At 38.4% G+C, this 20,999-nt stretch overlaps 1 protein-coding gene across 2 annotated transcripts; it reads left to right on the top strand.

Moving 5' to 3' along the window:
- Window positions 1-1,335: 1,335 nt before the first annotated feature.
- On the top strand, window positions 1,336-17,944 carry LOC116000888. Of its 2 annotated transcripts, XM_031240752.1 has the most exons (12): window positions 1,336-1,847; window positions 2,766-3,124; window positions 3,337-3,414; window positions 3,974-4,076; window positions 4,918-5,006; window positions 15,034-15,145; window positions 16,377-16,430; window positions 16,524-16,572; window positions 16,715-16,815; window positions 16,924-17,039; window positions 17,123-17,471; window positions 17,696-17,944. In XM_031240752.1, exons 1-11 carry the CDS (start codon window positions 1,446-1,448, stop codon window positions 17,460-17,462), a joined length of 1,803 nt encoding a protein of 600 aa, XP_031096612.1. In that variant the 5' UTR covers window positions 1,336-1,445; the 3' UTR covers window positions 17,463-17,471; window positions 17,696-17,944. The 2 variants fall into 2 exon arrangements, with proteins under 2 accessions (XP_031096612.1, XP_031096611.1); XM_031240751.1 differs by having other exon boundaries at window positions 17,123-17,944.
- Window positions 17,945-20,999: the final 3,055 nt, after the last annotated feature.

Genomic DNA, 20,999 nt, shown 5'->3' with positions numbered 1-20,999 from the left:
GAGTCCGAAGAACTGGCCTCACTCGAATCGGCTTCGCTCGCGGTCGGTAGGTGTAAAGATGTGCGCCCTCTCTCCATCGGCGGGTCTATTCTGTCCAGAACGCTGACTCGCGGTACGTCTCTTCCCGGGCCGCAGGTGGCCTGGAACCCGAGGCGCTCAAACGAGACAGCGCAGGGCGCCGCGCCGGGGTCGGTTCTTGTAACCTGGAGGACACTGGTCGTCTCTCAGACTGTGCCCTCCTCAGTGCGGGCGAGGGGGTGGCTGCAGCTTCGATCGTCGCGGTGTTTGGATGTGGGACTGGAGGCTGAACCGGTGGCTGAACGGGTGGGACCGGTTGAAACGGGAAAGAGGGGGTGTACGGCTGTGGGTAAGACCGCGGGGAGTTGGTCCACCATTGCGCGGTCGGGTCAAGCGGGTAAGCGGGGTATTGATAAGGTACCGGTCCGACCGATATGGGAAAAGCCTGAAGAGGGTGAATAACGTTGACGGGGTCGGCGAGCGGTGGGTTGATGGTATTGTTCGGATCGCCTCGGGAGCTAAGGCGAGAACGCAAGTCTGAAGGTGCCTCCTGCTCAGGGTCGACAGCGGCGAAATAGTCCATGTAGGGGTACATGGTTGGAGATCGAAGTCAGAACGGGAGTCGGCTTTGCACTTCGGTCCCCACAAACGGCGCCAAAATGATATAGCAAAATACGGAACACAATACTGTATTTATATCAGGTCGGGTACAAGGTAAAATACCCTAGAGGAGACCGAGCTACGTGACAGTGGGTCAGAGGTTCCCGGTCTCTTTAGCTACTGTATTAGAAGAAATAGCCAAAAGTCCATCTCCCTGCATTAAATGCTCCTTTTATAGTGCCCTTGATAACACCTCCGGTCTGTCGGCATGTAGGACGCGTGACGGACATGCACCGGTCACCCTGTCGGTCCAGTGCGCCCGCAAATATGTACGCGGGCGCGGGGTCTCTGGTTCGAACCTCTGCAAAGGCCCTAACTGTGGCCCGGAGCGCAAGGTTGCCCGGCCTGGTCAGATCGAGCAGAAGTTTCGGAGGGTGATCAACCACTATTCGCGAGCACGCAGACCGCCTCGCGAGCACGCAGACAGGGAGGCCGGGATACGTAGACCGGAATTTTATCCCTATTAGTATTAATGAAGAAAAATTTATTTATATTAACGAAAGAAAAGCCTATAAAAATCTTTAAATACCAATAGACTTTTAAAAACTAAAACTACAAACAAATACCATCAAACTTTGAAAGTTTTAAAATCTTTAAAACACTTTAAAAGGGTTAATTGAATACAATCCCTTAGATACCCTGCCTACGGGTACCCCTATTGCCCCTAACCTCGCACGATAGAAATCCCCAAAAAATAAACTCCAGTAGTCCTTGCGGAGTTTCGTTTTCCGAACTACAAAGCTGTAGCAAAAAGTTTCCGATATAGCATGGGAGACCATTCGAATAGAAAGAAGAAGCACAGACAGGAGGAAGATTCTCCCACTTCCTCTACACCTTCACAATCTCCCTCGGAATCTTCCGACTCGGAGATCGAGCGGCACAGGCGCAGCAGGAAACGGCGTCGCGACGAGAGGCGCAGGATTTCTTCCAAGGTCGACAAGGACAGAGACCGGAAAAGGAGGGATAAGAAGTACCGGAGTAAACGGAAACATGGAAGCAGTAGGAGCAGTGGTCGGAAATCGAGGAGAAGGTATTCGGATTCGGACGAGTCGGCTTCTGATGCCACCGGTTCCGAATTCGACAATCCCGAGAGGTCAAGGGAGGATCCTAAGGATGTCGTCATCAGGATTTTGAAGGAGTTCCCTGCCGTAGCTGGTGATTTGGAGCAGGTACGTTTTTCAAAGTCTTTTATCCGGCTCTTGAATTATTACATTCTGATTTTTTTTGGGGAAATAGTTGTTGCATAAATAATTCGTTTTCTTTTTTAGAAATGTAGAGGATTATTTAGCTTGTTAACATGTGGTGTTTTTGAAATTTTACTCAATGGAACTATAATAGAGATGCTCATTTTATGGAATTTAAATGAGAATACTAAATTCCATGTTTTAGCTGAAAATATTCAAGAAAACATGGTAAAACAGGATGCTGGTTGCTATTCATTTATCTATGTGCCTCATCCTATTGTTTCAATATGTTGCTGGGCTTATCTTTGTATACTGAGATATTGAATAAGAAAAATATTTTGATACCTAAAGTTAGTGTTCCCAGAAGAAAGTTACCAGATCAGTATTAAGAGAATTGGATAAAGGGATGGACTCATGAAGTATGTGGAAAAATGTGGGAATTGTGAAGGGATCAGGATCTTTGCAGAAATAGGGTAATTTACCTGGTATTGACAGTGAAAAAAATGCTCTATAGGATCCGGATCTTTGCAGAAGTTCCATGTTCACCATGGAACAATTTGGAGTGCTTTTTCTCTTCTTATGATATGAGAAAAGTAATGGAGTAGTATAGAAAGAAAACATCAAATCGAGGCCTCTCTCTATTTATAGATTCACACTTTTACTTTAGGATTGAATAGTCTCATTGAGTTGGACAATGCCTGATTTACTTGATCATTCATAATCAATCATTACTTGTGTGGTTGTGCCTATTCACACCAGGCTGCCTACTGCCCAGTTCAGGTTTAAAAACACTGTTTCTAATTGAAGTTTGTTTTGCAAGTTTTGTGCTTCTAAAGGATTCATTTCAAATAAAACTTGCAACAATTTGCAACTGACATTTTATTGTAAACTTGGTATATTTAGCTTCTGAAGATGATTGATGATGGACAAGCTGTTGATATAAGTGGTTTATCTGAAAGGTTATTGGTCAAGCGCCTGAGAAAGCTGTTTCTTTCCTTGAAGCTTAAGCAGAATGGTGATCTTGTCTTTCTACTGCCATCAAAAGCGTGTCCTACACTTGAACGTGTGGGATCAATAATTCACTCCCACACGCAGCTTCAAAATCAACATCTTGATAGTTCTGCATTGGAGAGTAATAAGCAGTCAAAGTCACCAGATGCTGATAACCATAATGCAAACTTGAGTTTGCCAAATGAAGAGGCTGACACTTATAATGCTAATTTAAGTCTACCTAATGAAGAAACCTCAGCTCCAAGAAAGAGGTAACTGGATCTCTTCCGTCTTTTTGGACAGTGTTTAGTCTGTAGTATATTACTTCTTCATTTCAATAGATTTAGCTGTGTTTTACTATTTTTCACAACCTTAAGAAGATTTTTCTTTCTGAATGAAACGCATTTTGTTGAATTTCTTTCTTATGTAAAGCAAATGCTATTCTTATTCCTCATATTTATTCTGCTTTTTCCTACTTGTTCAGGATGATTGGACCTGCGATGCCATCTGCTGAATTACTTGCTGCCGCTGCCAAACTAGCAGAAGCACAGGAGGAGATGAGGTTTATGCTTTGTACATGTTTCTATGTTCACTTGCTTCAGACTTGTTTACTTTCTATTATTGATAAAGGATAACTTTAAAATTTAGTTGTCTTAAGGAATAAATGATGAATCAAGACTTTTTTACTCAGATTGGTCTGCTGAAGGATGTCCTTATGCAACTGTGTAGATGATACATGAAAATTAGTACTGGTCCCATTAGCTTGCATTGCTTGTAACATTAAATAATCGCTTGGAAAATTAGTACAGGTCCCATTAGGATGCATTGCATGCACTTCATTTGCTTAATTGAAGTGTTGCCTATGGGAGTGTCGTATAAATAGTGTATGGGTGACATAGTTGCATTTTCCCTCTCTTGCTTTATCTTAAGGTTGTGCTTGTCTCACAGAATTTTGGTTCAAGGCTTCCAGCCACCATGCAGCTGGTTTTTGGCTTAAGACCACTAGCTGAAAGTTCTTAAAAAAATTCTTAAAAAATCTAATGCTTCTGAAAGTTCTTAAAAAAATTCTTAATGTGCCAATTATTTATTATATATTTGTTTTTCTTGCTGTACATATTTAGGGAGGCTGAGTTGGAGGAAGATAGCGAACTGTTTATTGGACCTCCGCCTCCTGCGGTGGTGACTGAGGCTGAGTCCACAAATGAAGCAGAGCGTTTTGAAGAGGTTCTTTCATTCTTTAACTCTTCTCACTAATGCTTGTCAAATGTCAAATAGATTATTTAATTTGTTTTAAAATTGGTTTATCTTCTGTCTACATTTACTTAATTGTCTATGTTTTAGTTGTTATTGCCTTTATCTTTTTTAGAAACCATTTTTTTAGTATTCCGGTTTACTTTTGAAAAAAATCCTTCACATTTTTTGTTAAAAATTATGTGCATTTTTGCTACACTTGTTTACCTTCCCCTCTTGTTAGTTCTAGTATTTTTTTTTCCTCTGCAACTTTGAAGCGGTGCTTGTAAGTTGTAACACATTTGTGGAACTGTTTGGGCTGCATTTCCACCTGCAAAGTACATCAACGCGACTTATCTGAGAACCTTAGAATTGTGGTCATAACTTAGATGTAAAGCAGCCAGCCTGATATTGCACTTTTATAAACTTGTGTCATATGTTCGTCAAATCATCAAATTAAAGACAAAAACTTGTGTCATACATATGTTAAATTATATCCTATATATGTTGCTTTTTGTTACTTTGGCATTTGATAAATTGTTGCTTTCTGTTGCACTGTCTACTTTGTTTCTAATATTTCGTTAACCTCATTTGAAATATCAAAGGATACAACTATTCTGTGAATTTTAGTATCACATGCTAGCACATGACAGTGCTTGTACCAATGATACATTGTCACAGCACACATGTCAACATTGTGAAATTATGTTTCTTGTCAGATTTTAAGTTTTGGGTTAGAATTTTATATCTTCTTGGCTTCTTGCTACATCTATATATTGCATATAGTAATTACCATTAGTGTTTGCAGAAGACTAATTAGCTTTTCCTTTGTTAGATTACTAGAATTATGGGAGTTGAGGAAGACAATGCCTATGATGTTTTGGGAGTGAACAGAAATATGGCAAGTGAAAACATGAAGAAGAGGTAAGTTGCCATTTTCTGGAATGCTTATTCTTCTCTAGTTTTGTTTGTAAGCAGTGTTCTTGGGTGTGAGGTTGATTACCAGAACAGGGTAAAATCTGAATGTCCCAGCACAAAAAATATAATTATTTGGGACAAATGAATTATAGAAAGATCTCCTAAAGGTTCACTACACAAAATGCTTTGGAATGGTTATAATTTGACCAGACTAATAATGTGTCCCTTCTGTTTACATGACTGTCTTATGTGAACTGGCTTAAATTTTGGCAAATACATTCTACAGATTTTTGAATAAATAATTTTTTCAGCCCTTTAAGGTATTATAAAGTTGCAGCAAAATGAGTGTTGAAAAAGATGGGAGAAATTATAAATTAACCCAGTTCAAGCTTTAAAAGTTTTTAATTATGTAATTTATATTCAACAGAGTAATTTTTAGTTTCCTAATACTGCAATTAATATTCCGGATTAGGGAAGTTTTCAGTTTATAATTACATGTGTATAGTGTATTCTTTCAATTCAACATAGAGAATCTTAAATTCAGTTTAAAGAGTTGCTTTTTAATTTTTAAATTTTTTTGTGCATAAGTCTGGGTTTCAAGTTTTCAACCCGAAAAAAGCTCTGTTCAAATAGAGGCAAAGTTGCATACATCTTCCTTTTTGAGACCTGAATGTTGCTGGAGTTCCATTGAACCTGACTTTAAATAAATACTCCATAATAAATACTCCCTCCGTATTTTATGTATCTGGTTCAGTTAACAAGGCTTGACTGAAGTTATTTTTAATTCAATTTTTCATAATATTAAGTTTAGTATTAAAATTTATATATTTAGAAATGTTAAGAGTCCCACATTGATAAAATAAGAAAGATAATATGGGTTTATAAGGCTATGGGTTAGACTAGCTAATTGGTTGAATTCAATCTTTTAGTGTGGTTTGGCCCATGTGCATTATAATCCAGTTCAGTGATCCTAGCCCAATATTAAATTATAACATGGTATCAGAGCTTGTTCGGTCCACTTTGTGTTCACCCGGTTATGGGTTGGTGGCGTGCGGTCCACTTTGTGTACACCCGGTTATGGCCAAGCTTTCGTATGGGTGTTGTAAGCCCGCTTGTTCGGTCCACTTTGGACTTTGGTGGCGTCCAGAGCTTTCGTTTCAGGGGGAGGGTCTAATCCAACGTCCAGAGCTTTCGTTTCAGGGGGAGAGCTTTCGTTTCAGGGGGAGGGTCTGATCCAATTTCAAGTGGTCAACCGGTTAGATTCAAAATGGCCCGGTTGTCCACTTGAGGGGGAGTGTTAAGAGTCCCACATTGATAAAATAAGAAGGGGAGTGTTAAGAGTCCCACATTGATAAAATAAGAAAGATAGACTAGCTAATTAGTTGAATTCAATCTTTTAGTGTGGTTTGGCCCATGTGCATTATAGTCCAGTTCAGTGATCCTAGCCCAATATTAAATTATAACAAGAAACTACTTTAAAATGACTATTGTTAAGTGTTGGAGGTTTTTGGAAGAACAGTACGATACTCTCTGTTTATTATATGTTTTGCAGTGAAAGGAATACATGTATATATACAATCAGTACCACTAGAAACTATGGTAAGTATCCCTAATATTAAGCCTACCATCATGCTGTAATAAAGGCTAAATATATACATACTAAATATATATGAAAATTGATCTTCCCTTATTCTTCTAACACTCCCCCTCAAGTTGGAGCATAGATGTCAATCATGCCCAGCTTGTTACAAATATATTCAACCCGGGCCCTGCGAGACCTTTTGTAAACAAGTCTGCCAACTGATCACCGGTTCGGACATGAATGGTAGAGAGTAGTCCTTGCTGAATTTTGTCTCTTACAAAGTGACAATCTACCTCAATATGTTTAGTTCACTCATGAAATACTGGATTATTCGAAATGTGTATAGCGGCTTTATTGTCACACCACAACGGAATTGGTTTATTCACCTCTACCCCGATTTCTCCAAGAATATTATACAACCACGTCACCTCACAGGCTACATGGGCCATCGCTCTATACTCAGACTCTGCACTTGAGCGAGACACAACACTCTGCTTCTTACTCTTCCAAGACACCAGATTGCCACCGAAAAACACACAATACCCTGTTGTCGACCTCCTGTCACTTGGTGACCCTGCCCAATCAGAATCAGAGAAAGCCTCAACACCCATATGCCCATGACTAGCACACAAAATTCCTTTCCCGGGAGCACCCTTCAGATATTTTACAACTCGAACTGCAGCTTCCCAGTGAGACTTTGTAGGGAATGCCATGAACTGACTCACCACACTAACCGGAAAGGCAATATCCGGGCAAGTAATAGTAAGATAATTTAATTTTCCCACAAGTCTTCTATACCGCTCTGGATCTTCAAGAGACTCCCCTTCACCAACTATAAGCTTAACACTTTGGTCCATAGGAGTCTCACACGGCTTCGCCCCGAGAGCCCAGATTCTTCAAGCAAGTCTAGTACATATTTCCGTTGTGAAAGAAATATGCCCCTTCTAGAACGTATAACCTCAATCCCAAGGAAGTACTTCAACACTCCCAGATCCTTCGTATGGAACTTCTCTTTAAGAAAAGATTTGAGCGCCTCGATCCCCCTTGCATCATCACCTGTTATCACTATATCATCAACATAAACAATTAACAAAATACTTCCAAGTTCAGAGTGTTTATAGAAAACAGTGTGATCATAGGCACTACGTTGCATGCCAAACGCAGTAACCACACCACTAAACCGCGCAAACCACGCTCTAGGGGATTGTCGCAACCCATACAATGACTTCTTCAGCTTACACACCTTGCCTTTCTCCCCCTGAGCAACAAACCCAGGCGGTTGCTCCATATACACCTCTTCTGCCAAATCACCATGTAAAAAGGCATTTTTGACATCCAACTGGTATAACGGCCAATCATTAATAGCAGCTAGAGATATAAAAACATGTACGGAAGTCAACTTGGCAACCGGGGAAAACGTCTCTGTATAATCAACCCCATAAGTCTGTGCATACCCTTTGGCCACCAAGCGTGCTTTAAGCCGAGCAACGGACCCATCGGGATTTGTCTTGATAACGTAAACCCATTTACAACCAATTGCAGACTTCCCGGCTGGGAGCTGGACAAGTTCCCAAGTTTGATTCTCTTCAAGGGCCGTGATTTCTTCTTCCATAGCAAATTTCCATCCATCATGAGACATAGCCTGACACAATGTTTTAGGAACAGACACAGAATCTATTTGGGAAATAAAGGTATGAGAAGACTCTGACAAATGCCCGTAGAAAACATTTGAAGGAAGGGGATGACAACAACTGCGCTTACCTTTCCGCAGAGCAACCGGAAGATCAGGACCATTTGACAGAGGTTCTGGTAGGGAAGGAGTATCCACCTGTGCAACTGTTGGAGCAACCACATCTCGGGGCCTCCTAGAATACACCTGCGTAACAGCAACCACATCTCGGGGCCTCCTAGAATACACCTGCGTAACGGGAGGTACAACTCTGGAAACGGACTCTACCGTGGGCACAGGAATAGTGATAGTATAGGTAAGAAAATCATCTTCTATCAATGGAGACCTATCCCCGGACATACAACCAGAGAATACAGTTTCTTCAAAAAAGGTAACATCAGCTGAGACCAAATACCGACCCAAATCAGGAGAGTAACACCTATACCCTTTCTATGTCCGAGAATACCCCAAGAAGACACACTTAAGGGATTTAGGATCAAGTTTTCCCTTTTGCGGACGAACATCTTGTACAAAACATGTACAACCAAAAACTTTAGGGGGTAGGGAAAACAAAGGTTTGGACGGGTACACAAGAGAATATGGAACTTGATCACGGAGTACAGACGAAGGCATCCTGTTAATGAAAAAACAAGCTGTGTGAACAGCATCTGCCTAGAACACCTTAGACACTTTCATTTGGAATAGAAGGGCACGTGCGATTTCCAACAGATGGCGGTTCTTTCTTTCTGCAACACCATTCTGCTGGGGGGTGTAACCACACGAAGTTTGATGTATGATACCATTTTGACTCATAAAGCTGGAAAAAGACTTAAGAAAGTATTCTCGAGCATTATCACTCCTCAAACACTGTATAGTCTTATTAAATTGAGTTTTAATCTCAGCACAAAAACTTTGAAAAACATCAAACAATTCATCCCTAGACTTCATAAGATACAACCAAGTACATCTAGAAAAATCATCAACGAAGGTTACAAAATATTGGAAACCATTCTTGGATGTAACCCGACACGGACCCCAAACATCATAATGAATTAACTCAAACAAGGAGTCTACTCTATTATTTACCCGGGAAATATAGGGAACACGATGATGTTTTGCAAACTCGCACGATTCACACTGCAAGACATCCAGAGACTCTAAACTAGGACACATCTTCTTTAGCGTCGGTAAAGACGGGTGACCAAACCGACAGTGCAACTGAAAGGGGGAAACACTGGACACCAAGCCTGTAGCTCTGTTCTCAAGAGACTGTTCTAAGACATATAGGCCNCCTAGAATACACCTGCGTAACGGGAGGTACAACTCTGGAAACGGACTCTACCGTGGGCACAGGAATAGTGATAGTATAGGTAAGAAAATCATCTTCTATCAATGGAGACCTATCCCCGGACATACAACCAGAGAATACAGTTTCTTCAAAAAAGGTAACATCAGCTGAGACCAAATACCGACCCAAATCAGGAGAGTAACACCTATACCCTTTCTATGTCCGAGAATACCCCAAGAAGACACACTTAAGGGATTTAGGATCAAGTTTTCCCTTTTGCGGACGAACATCTTGTACAAAACATGTACAACCAAAAACTTTAGGGGGTAGGGAAAACAAAGGTTTGGACGGGTACACAAGAGAATATGGAACTTGATCACGGAGTACAGACGAAGGCATCCTGTTAATGAAAAAACAAGCTGTGTGAACAGCATCTGCCTAGAACACCTTAGACACTTTCATTTGGAATAGAAGGGCACGTGCGATTTCCAACAGATGGCGGTTCTTTCTTTCTGCAACACCATTCTGCTGGGGGGTGTAACCACACGAAGTTTGATGTATGATACCATTTTGACTCATAAAGCTGGAAAAAGACTTAAGAAAGTATTCTCGAGCATTATCACTCCTCAAACACTGTATAGTCTTATTAAATTGAGTTTTAATCTCAGCACAAAAACTTTGAAAAACATCAAACAATTCATCCCTAGACTTCATAAGATACAACCAAGTACATCTAGAAAAATCATCAACGAAGGTTACAAAATATTGGAAACCATTCTTGGATGTAACCCGACACGGACCCCAAACATCATAATGAATTAACTCAAACAAGGAGTCTACTCTATTATTTACCCGGGAAATATAGGGAACACGATGATGTTTTGCAAACTCGCACGATTCACACTGCAAGACATCCAGAGACTCTAAACTAGGACACATCTTCTTTAGCGTCGGTAAAGACGGGTGACCAAACCGACAGTGCAACTGAAAGGGGGAAACACTGGACACCAAGCCTGTAGCTCTGTTCTCAAGAGACTGTTCTAAGACATCCAAGCCTGTAGCTCTGTTCTCAAGAGACTGTTCTAAGACATACAAGCCTGTAGCTCTGTTCTCAAGAGACTGTTCTAAGACATATAGGCCACCAACTTCCTTTCCCTTACCAATAATCCTCCTCGTCAAAAGATCCTGAAACAGACAATAGCCAGGAAAAAACAAAACGGAACAATTTAGGTCACGAGTTATTTGACTAATAGAGAGCAGATTGAAGGGAAAATCTGGGAGATATAACACGAAAGTAAGGGGTAACGAGGATGTTGCAATGGCACTACCTTTACCCAAAACAGTGGCTATAGACCCATCTGCTAGAGTAACGGTATGACCAGAAGTGACAGGCAGATACGTAGAAAAAATATTGGAGTTACCTGTCATATGTTCAGAAGCCCCGGAGTCAATAACCCACTGCCGAGACGCAGAAGCAGAAGCCCCGGAGTCAATAACCCACTGCCGAGACGCAGAAGAAACACAAGCAACTGAATTACCCCACTGCCGAGACGCAGAAGAAACACAAGCAACTGAATTACCTGTTTGGAAAAATGTAGCGGCGGGAGACACGTGATTGGATGGAGACTGTGAGGAAGAAGAAAGTTTCATCTGGTTGAATTTCGCAAATTCTTCATCAGTCATCACAACTGTGTGACCTTCTGACGTGGAAGCCGTAGTAGTAGCCACTTGTTGTCTTGGCGGCTTAGGACACTGATTCTTAAAGTGCCCGGGATCTCCACAATTAAAACATACCCGTGGTCCTCCACGGCCCCCACGGCCTCTCCAAGGGCCCCCACGCCCTCTGAAACGGTTATTACCTCCTCCTCGGAAACCACTATAACCTTCACCATGCGATACTAGGGCACTCGGATCCAAATTTCCTTGTGACATTAAGACATTTCTTTCCTGGACCTCGTTTGAACCATTATTTCCCGATGCATTCTGTAGCATGGAAAATACTTGATCCAGAGATTCTAAGTCCTTATTCCCTAATAGTTGGGACCGAAGGACATCATATTCTTTATCCAGGCCGGCAATCCAGCTAAAAACAAGCAATTTATCACGCTGTTTTTTCATTTCATTCACATCATTCGTTATTGGCATCGCAGCACACAAGGCAACACGTACACTCTTAAATTCATAGTAATAATCTCTAAGCTCACGCCCCTTTTGATTAGAGCGATACACTTCCTGAGATAACTGATACAACTTTCTCAAATTACTTGTTCCACTAAACCATTTGTCCACTAATTCCCATACTTCTTTTACAGTTTGGCAGTGTTNCACAAGCAACTGAATTACCTGTTTGGAAAAATGTAGCGGCGGGAGACACGTGATTGGATGGAGACTGTGAGGAAGAAGAAAGTTTCATCTGGTTGAATTTCGCAAATTCTTCATCAGTCATCACAACTGTGTGACCTTCTGACGTGGAAGCCGTAGTAGTAGCCACTTGTTGTCTTGGCGGCTTAGGACACTGATTCTTAAAGTGCCCGGGATCTCCACAATTAAAACATACCCGTGGTCCTCCACGGCCCCCACGGCCTCTCCAAGGGCCCCCACGCCCTCTGAAACGGTTATTACCTCCTCCTCGGAAACCACTATAACCTTCACCATGCGATACTAGGGCACTCGGATCCAAATTTCCTTGTGACATTAAGACATTTCTTTCCTGGACCTCGTTTGAACCATTATTTCCCGATGCATTCTGTAGCATGGAAAATACTTGATCCAGAGATTCTAAGTCCTTATTCCCTAATAGTTGGGACCGAAGGACATCATATTCTTTATCCAGGCCGGCAATCCAGCTAAAAACAAGCAATTTATCACGCTGTTTTTTCATTTCATTCACATCATTCGTTATTGGCATCGCAGCACACAAGGCAACACGTACACTCTTAAATTCATAGTAATAATCTCTAAGCTCACGCCCCTTTTGATTAGAGCGATACACTTCCTGAGATAACTGATACAACTTTCTCAAATTACTTGTTCCACTAAACCATTTGTCCACTAATTCCCATACTTCTTTTACAGTTTGGCACCATTTGTCCACTAATTCCCATACTTCTTTTACAGTTTGGCAGTGTTGCATAGACAAAATAAATACTTCTTTTACAGTTTGGCAGTGTTGCATAGACAAAATAATTCTCCTATCAATGCAATTAATTATACGAGACAGTAAGGCTTTATCAGTAGTTTTCCACTCCCCTTGACTATCATCTGTAGGACACTCTTTTTCTAAATGGTCACCCTTTCCCATACCATCTAAATTTACTTTAACCAAAAACCTCCATTCAGGAAAATTAGAACCATCCGAAGCTAAAACTACGTCAATTAACTTAGATGGTGTGGAAATAACTGTAATATTCCTCTCCTGTGCCATTTTACTCTCACCCAACAGATTCAACCAACACACAATTTTACCAAGACAAAGACAAAGAACTGCCCCGTACCTCTTTCAAGTAGAAGAATCAACCACTCCGTAAAACTTCAACACCTTTTACACCCCTGGAAATAGCATCACGAGACGTCGCCGGAAATGTGAACGCCGACCCGAGATGTCGCCGGAAACCGCCGCACGTGCCGGCGCGTGACGTCGGAACTGCGCAGAGACGGCGGCACGTGACGGCGCGTGAGACCTCCTCCGGCGACCGGACTCCTCTTCGCAGCGTCGCCGGACCTTCCAGACCCCAGCCCAGGNATTGCATTGATAGGAGAATTATTTTGTCTATGCAACACTGCCAAACTGTAAAAGAAGTATGGGAATTAGTGGACAAATGGTTTAGTGGAACAAGTAATTTGAGAAAGTTGTATCAATTATCTCAGGAAGTGTATCGTCTAATCAAAAGGGGCGTGAGCTTAGAGATTATTACTATGAATTTAAGAGTGTAGTGTTGCCTTGTGTGCTGCGATGCCAATAACGAATGATGTGAATGAAATGAAAAACAGCGTGATAAATTGCTTGTTTTTAGCTGGATTGCCGGCCTGGATAAAGAATATGATGTCCTTCGGTCCCAACTATTAGGGAATAAGGACTTAGAATCTCTGGATCAAGTATTTTCCATGCTACAGAATGCATCGGGAAATAATGGTTCAAACGAGGTCCAGGAAAGAAATGTCTTAATGTCACAAGGAAATTTGGATCCGAGTGCCCTAGTATCGCATGGTGAAGGTTATAGTGGTTTCCGAGGAGGAGGTAATAACCGTTTCAGAGGGCGGGGGGCCCTTGGAGAGGCCGTGGGGGCCGTGGAGGACCACGGGTATGTTTTAATTGTGGAGATCCCGGGCACTTTAGAATCAGTTCCTAAGCCGCCATAATTATACGAGACAGTAAGGCTTTATCAGTAGTTTTCCACTCCCCTTGACTATCATCTGTAGGACACTCTTTTTCTAAATGGTCACCCTTTCCCATACCATCTAAATTTACTTTAACCAAAAACCTCCCCTTTCCCATACCATCTAAATTTACTTTAACCAAAAACCTCCATTCAGGAAAATTAGAACCATCCGAAGCTAAAACTACGTCAATTAACTTAGATGGTGTGGAAATAACTGTAATATTCCTCTCCTGTGCCATTTTACTCTCACCCAACAGATTCAACCAACACACAATTTTACCAAGACAAAGACAAAGAACTGCCCCGTACCTCTTTCAAGTAGAAGAATCAACCACTCCGTAAAACTTCAACACCTTTTACACCCCTGGAAATAGCATCACGAGACGTCGCCGGAAATGTGAACGCCGACCCGAGATGTCGCCGGAAACCGCCGCACGTGCCGGCGCGTGACGTCGGAACTGCGCAGAGACGGCGGCACGTGACGGCGCGTGAGACCTCCTCCGGCGACCGGACTCCTCTTCGCAGCGTCGCCGGACCTTCCAGACCCCAGCCCAGGCACTCACTCTCACTCTCTTGGCTTTGATACCATGTTAAGTGTTGGAGGTTTTTGGAAGAACAGTACGATACTCTCTGTTTATTATATGTTTTGCAGTGAAAGGAATACATGTATATATACAATCAGTACCACTAGAAACTATGGTAAGTATCCCTAATATTAAGCCTAACATCATGCTGTAATAAAGGCTAAATATATACATACTAAATATATATGAAAACTGATCTTCCCTTATTCTTCTAACAACTATTAAATACAAAAAATCAAATTTAGAAGTAATTAAAAAATATTAAAGAAAATAAACAAATAAGAAAGAGTTGGTTTGACCAATGAATAGCAAACATGACTGGTAAAATGGGACAGAAGGAGTACTACCTCACTCAATTAAATGCAGTGGGGCTTCCTAATTCCTATTTTATATACTCTTGTAGTTTGATGGGAGTCGTGGGATTGTTGGTATCTTTTATTTAATTTAATTATTATTATTATTATTAGTATTTTCTTTCAATCCAAATGAACATAGATGGGCCATTTACTGTTTGCGATTTTCTTGTCTAAGGTACTGGAAGTTGTCTCTTATGGTGCATCCTGACAAATGTTCTCATCCTCAAGCTCAGCAAGCATTTGTTAAACTGAACAAAGCTTTTAAAGATTTACAAGATCCAGATAAGGTGAGTGCTGTATCTGTACTTGTAACAAACTTAGTAAGTTAATATTCTGGCAGGATTCCGTGTCTTGAAAAGAGAAATCACATTAATGATTAACTTAATTTTCAGTTATATACACTCTGCTATCAATTAAAAAAACTTAGTTATAAGTGATCTGTGAGGGAGATAAGAAAAGGACAGAAGAATTGTAGGGTCTGAAATGCCTCTACAAACAATTGAGGGTTTGGACTTGAGATATTAGAAGGGCCTGTAGCAGGTGTAATGCTGAGGAAGCCGAGGCATGTTTTTTTAGTGATAATTGTCATTTTTGGATTCCTAAATCTTGATGCATTGCTTTGTTATTACATATTAATTGGAATGGAGGCTTGAGGGATGACTGATTGGGATTATGAGTTGAGTGAGATGTTGGCTCTGGGTTGAATGTCCATGCGAGAGGGAATAATGGGGAGGGAGGATGGTGCTTGAAGAAGATTAGTGACTGATGGTGGACTTTATATCTAAAGGGAGTAGAACAGCATTCTATTATACAAGAGAATGCTAAAGAAAAAGTGAAGCTTGCTAGGCTTGTAATACTAATGGGAAACACATACATTTACTCAAGCATGATCAATATACTAAGATGGGGTTTTATACCCAAGTAACTTGCAAGTGGGCTTGCAGCCCTATTGCAGACTGCCATATTAATAGTTAAATAGACTTATCAGGTGACTAACAAAAACAGACAAAGACTTGTCTTTAAAAGCAATACTTGTGTTTTTTTTTTTTTTTTTTTTTTTTTTTTTTTTTTTTTTTTTTTTTTTTTTTTTTTTTTTTTTTTTTTTTTTTTTTTGAGCAAAACAGGTAATAACAATAGTACTTGCACCTCCCAAATTAGCATATTATGATGTTTGGTACTGGGAAGGGGGCAACTATGCACCTCTTCTGCAAAACTCTTGGCTGGTTTAATGTTTCTATGGGTTGAAAATGGTATGGTGTATTAGTGTCATTCCTCAAGAATGTGGGAGCCAATTATTTTCTATCCTCATATGAACTTCACTTTTGATGATTGAGCCGAGGCATTTAAGATAATTAGAAGTTCTACTTTTATGTGAATGTCATGGTGTATATCTCTCTTCACTCTTAAGCTGTGGGATTACAATATGTTTTCTTCTGCTGATGGTTTTAATGTGTGCATATTTTCCTTACATGCATAAGAAATATCTTGATGTTTTGTTTAAAATGACATCTCATGCAGAGAAAAGCATTGGATGGCAAAATAAAGCTTAAGGAGGAGCAGGAGGAAATGAAGGTAAAGTTTTGGTGCTCCATTGGGCAGAGACATGCTTAAGCTCTTATTTTTTGTGACACTGTTTTTGTGTTAACATATGTTTCTACTCTGTAGGCCGATTTGCAAGCTATGCGTGAAGCTGCACAGTGGAGGCGTTTACAAGGTTAGCCATTTTCACCTTTTTTTTTGGTACTCTTGTTTGCTTTTTTTTTTGGTACTCTTGTTTGTTTGTTTGTTTTTTGTTTTTTTTTTTTCTCTGCTCTTAACTTTTTAATGATGACAAACTGACAGTTGCTGGCTGTCAGGTATATCCATGGAGGGTGATGATATACTGTTAGCAGAGGTAGGAGTGAAAGCAGCTCCAAAAAGAGATGAATGGATGACAACCCTGCCTCCGGAAAGAAAAGTAAGAGCTACACCTACCTATGTTTTAAAACTAAACTAAAAATTTGTAGGACCTAAGATTAGATTTACATGTTAAAAATGATCTGATCTGTTTCACTTTCTACTTTAGCCTGGCGGCATGCCAATGCATTCCACGACGTTTAGCAAGAGTTCAAAGGAGGGGCGCGGTGATACTAGTGCTTGGACAGATACTCCTTCTGATAGAGCTCTGAAAGCCAAAATGAAGTAAGCTTGGTATTCTATATTCTAGATGGCATTTGAGCTTTAATTCAAAAACACTAAATGCTAGTTGTATATTGATGCTGCAGTTATTTAGAAGCTTACAATGAGGCTACTGCACTTGCACACAAAGAACAGGATACGATTAGGGAAAATGCAGATGCCGAACTTGTGGATCAGTACAACAAGGCTAAACGATCAAAATCTTTGGTAGAAAAGCATCAAGAGAAAGGTCGGAGCAAGTCCAAGAAAAAAGCAAAGCAGGAGGTGGAGAAAGAAGAATGGGAAGGAAGCCATCCATGGAAACCTTGGGACCGCGAAAAGGATTTGACAGCAGGAAGGCAAAGTGTGAAACTTGACGCCGAACATATGTCAAAGGGTTTGACTTCCAGATTTTCTTCCGGGTCTTTCCAAAGGAACTTCCTCTAGATGGCAATGGTAAACGAACACATTCTCAATGTTTTGATTAAGTTTTGAGTTAGCGGCAACTTGTCTGGGAGAGATGTCTCCCTCCGGTATAGGTGGAATGACAAAGCTGCGGCTGCCCAGCAATATTGTCTTTGAATTTGATTGATCCTTTATCTAATTTTTCTTTCAAGATCTGTATTATAAAATTGTCAGCATTTTTCTGATTTTCGTTATTTTGTATTTGTATATTATAGGCTGCTGACATGCTGAGAACAAGCCTTTAAAGCAGTGAATGAAGGCATCAATTTGATTTTTTTCCTTTTCCTTTTTAATCTTCTATCCTCATATCTACAGATTCACGCTACTTCGATATGTTTGTTGCCTATATTCTCATATACTATTACTAGTTTTATACGCGCATTGCGCGAATGGGTTAATGCCCAATGTTTATATTTACATAAATATTTGAAAGTATATCAATGCAAGATTATATATGAGAAGTTTATACATGGGTAATTGAATGTCGAATTTGTTTATTTAAATATATAACTCAAAGTATATGAATCCAAGATAATATAGGAAATTCATTATAATTATTACTAAAATAAATGTTTGCAACCTTGTAAAATCGATAGTCTAAATATTTGGTCTAAAAATGATAGTCTAAATAAATACTACTTTTAATTTGAATTTTTCTAAGTGTTCTTAATTCTCTTTTGAGTAACATTGTCATTGTCTTCATCTTTACTATTTGTTCTCTTCTTTTTTGTTGGTAGTGTGTTATTTGCAATTCGGTTATTTTTGGTAGCATAGATGACAACGTCATGCAATGAGATTATGATATAGGAGCTATGGACTTTCCTTTAGTTAAATTTGATTGAGATGAGGTTCGAAGCTAAGACCTTTGTTATAGAAATTAATAGGTAAAGTTAAAAGTTAACGGAATGTTAATGGAGAAGAGAATATTTAACAGAAAACTTAACGGATAATCATAAAAGTAAGGTTAAATTAGGTAATCTCTATTAATAATATTAATCTGAATTATCTTAACCATCTATTTGATTAAATAATTCATCTGAACCATCCATTTAATTAAATAATTTGACCGCCATTTTTTCTACCCATTTTAGACTTAACTCTCTTTGGCTTTTATTAGTATAGTAGATATATAGGCTAATGTTCTAGTTAGACCACCTCTTATCGTGAGTCTGTGATACCCTTTATGAATGTACACAATATATTATACGAGTGTACGAATTATTTTCGGGTATATTGTATGTATTCATATTGGGCAAATTAAAAAAAGATTACGAATGTATAGAACATATATTATTTTATAAAAAATCATGAGTGTTTAAAAAAAAAAATTACTATGCCTTGAATTTTCTTATTAACGTGACTAGAAATTGGGAAATTTTTTTTGAATAAAAAGTTCCTTTATTTTTGCTCTTTTTGTTACTTTGTTGTTTGTATATATCTTCAACTCTCGCCTTAATTTAAGTTTAATTTTTTACATTCTATTTTCTAAACATTGAAACTCAATAATATCATTGATATCATACTTAAGATAATGCGTAATTATCAATTTTTGGACTTCCAAATCAAGTGAGTGGGCGGAGAATGTCCCAACATATTGTGAAAGAAGAAGAGATATATCTCATCATCTTTTCTTTTTTCCATTACTTTTTTTACATAAATAATTTTATATGATCTAACTTATCAAGTGTAAATAAATAAACACTCTGAACATATCCATCCCAATAATGATTATTTTTAATCTGATGAAAGTTGTTGAATGTATAACAGTTCGGGATTATCTGCAAAATATCAATTCATTAATTTCTCTGATTAAGAACCACGAAGTAATAAATTTCAAACGTATATATAAAACATAATTTATAAAAATATTCTATATGTTAAGAAAAGAAAAAAAAGACACATCGCAAGTCACTCGTATAATGAATTTGTCAACCTGTTACAAGTTATTTAAATAAATATTGTTAAAAAAAATTTATACTATACGTTAATGACTCACTACATAGTTAAAATTTAAGTTACTTTATAGAAGAATTAATAGAGAATTATAAGGGTTAAGTCATCGAAATATCTGCGCACATTCAATATACATTGAACTAAAAAAAAGATAGAAAAAATTCATACTAACATAGTAACATTTCATAGTATCATTATGTATATAATAAGTTAAGATTTGGTGATGAACATCCTAATTCCTATTCCACTAGATAGATAGAAAGAGACATTCATCTTCATCCTAGGAATTTGTGTTTGTCTCTACTTCTTGGTTCGAGAGCGCTACCATGACAACAATGATATAATTTTTTTTTAAAAAAATAATATTAAAAAACAACAACAATGTTATTATTATTATGATTATGATGACGTCGACGATGATGATTGTTGTTGTTGTTGTTATTATTGTTATTATTATTATTATTATTATTATTATTATTATTATTATTATTATTATTATTATTATGCCAAATAAGCATTCGTATCAACAAAAATATATAAATGAGGTGGCGTCCAATTAGCACTGTCTTGGAGTTCAATTTACAAGTGAAAATCGGTTAAAAATGTTAAATTCCATTTTTTTCAAAGTTTAAATGTATATATTTGGACTTTAAACAATTTTTTTTTTAAAAAAATACGATTGGATGTTTCAAATAATATAATAACTTATTTGACCGTTTTCCACATTAATATATTATAATTCACTTAAAAAAATAAAACATTAATGAATCATATTGCTTAAACTTACCGGCGAGGCGAATAACTTCAGGAACAGTAATGCTAGAAACAAACCCTGGTCCAACGCCTACAACTGACTTCCTTGCTTCCTCCTCATCGCTTAATTAACACCATTATATAGAACAAGTTATTAAATTAGTAATAATAATAAATTTCATAATTTTATGAGCAAATGTTGATATATAGCTAGTAAGATATTTAATTCGAATTTTTGGAACCAAAATGGTGAAAACAATGGCAGTATGTTTTAGTTTCAACAAGCTAATTAAGGATAGATAATTATATAAGTACCCGTCAAAAGCTTCGGTTAAGAGTGGCATAAAGTCATCTAAAGATTCTGCTTTTAAATAGGGAGTGGTAATGAAATACAAATCTTTTTCCGCCCACGGCTCTGATGCTTGTGACGATATTGTCATTATGTTTAAAATAGTAAAAAAGAGAAAGAATGTGAACGTTGTGCGGGACATGTTCGTCTTATGTTTAATTTTGTCCAACAAGATGTATAGATAATAATGAATTGAAGAAGAAATTATTTAGTTTAATGTCAAAAGTACTATGGAATTAATGTATTTAAGGATACGAAATTTACGACATTAAATTAATAATTAAACTATATTTATTGCATATGGAGATTAAATGAAATGAATGAAGAAATAATTAATATGATGATAGTAATAATAATAAGGGGATTAATTAATATCGAAATAAGCGTTTTATAAACATTATTATTTTATGAAAATTATCTAAATTAAAGTAATTTTTCTTTTTCTAAATTTTTATGATACGTGT

The sequence above is a fragment of the Ipomoea triloba genome, chromosome 13 (genome assembly GCF_003576645.1).
Source record: "Ipomoea triloba cultivar NCNSP0323 chromosome 13, ASM357664v1".
In the NCBI taxonomy this organism is placed as follows: domain Eukaryota; kingdom Viridiplantae; phylum Streptophyta; class Magnoliopsida; order Solanales; family Convolvulaceae; genus Ipomoea; species Ipomoea triloba.
Note: the sequence above shows the minus strand (reverse complement) of the source record. Positions and strands in the feature narration are given on the sequence as shown.

Bases quoted from the DNA above. Each gene is read 5' to 3' on its own strand.
- LOC116000888 (XM_031240752.1), top strand. From the start codon at position 1,446: ATGGGAGACCATTCGAATAGAAAGAAGAAGCACAGACAGGAGGAAGAT. The intron at 5,007-15,033 runs GTAAGTTGCCAT...TTCTTGTCTAAG, and splicing joins AGTGAAAACATGAAGAAGAG to GTACTGGAAGTTGTCTCTTA. The intron at 16,573-16,714 runs GTTAGCCATTTT...GCTGGCTGTCAG, and splicing joins ACAGTGGAGGCGTTTACAAG to GTATATCCATGGAGGGTGAT.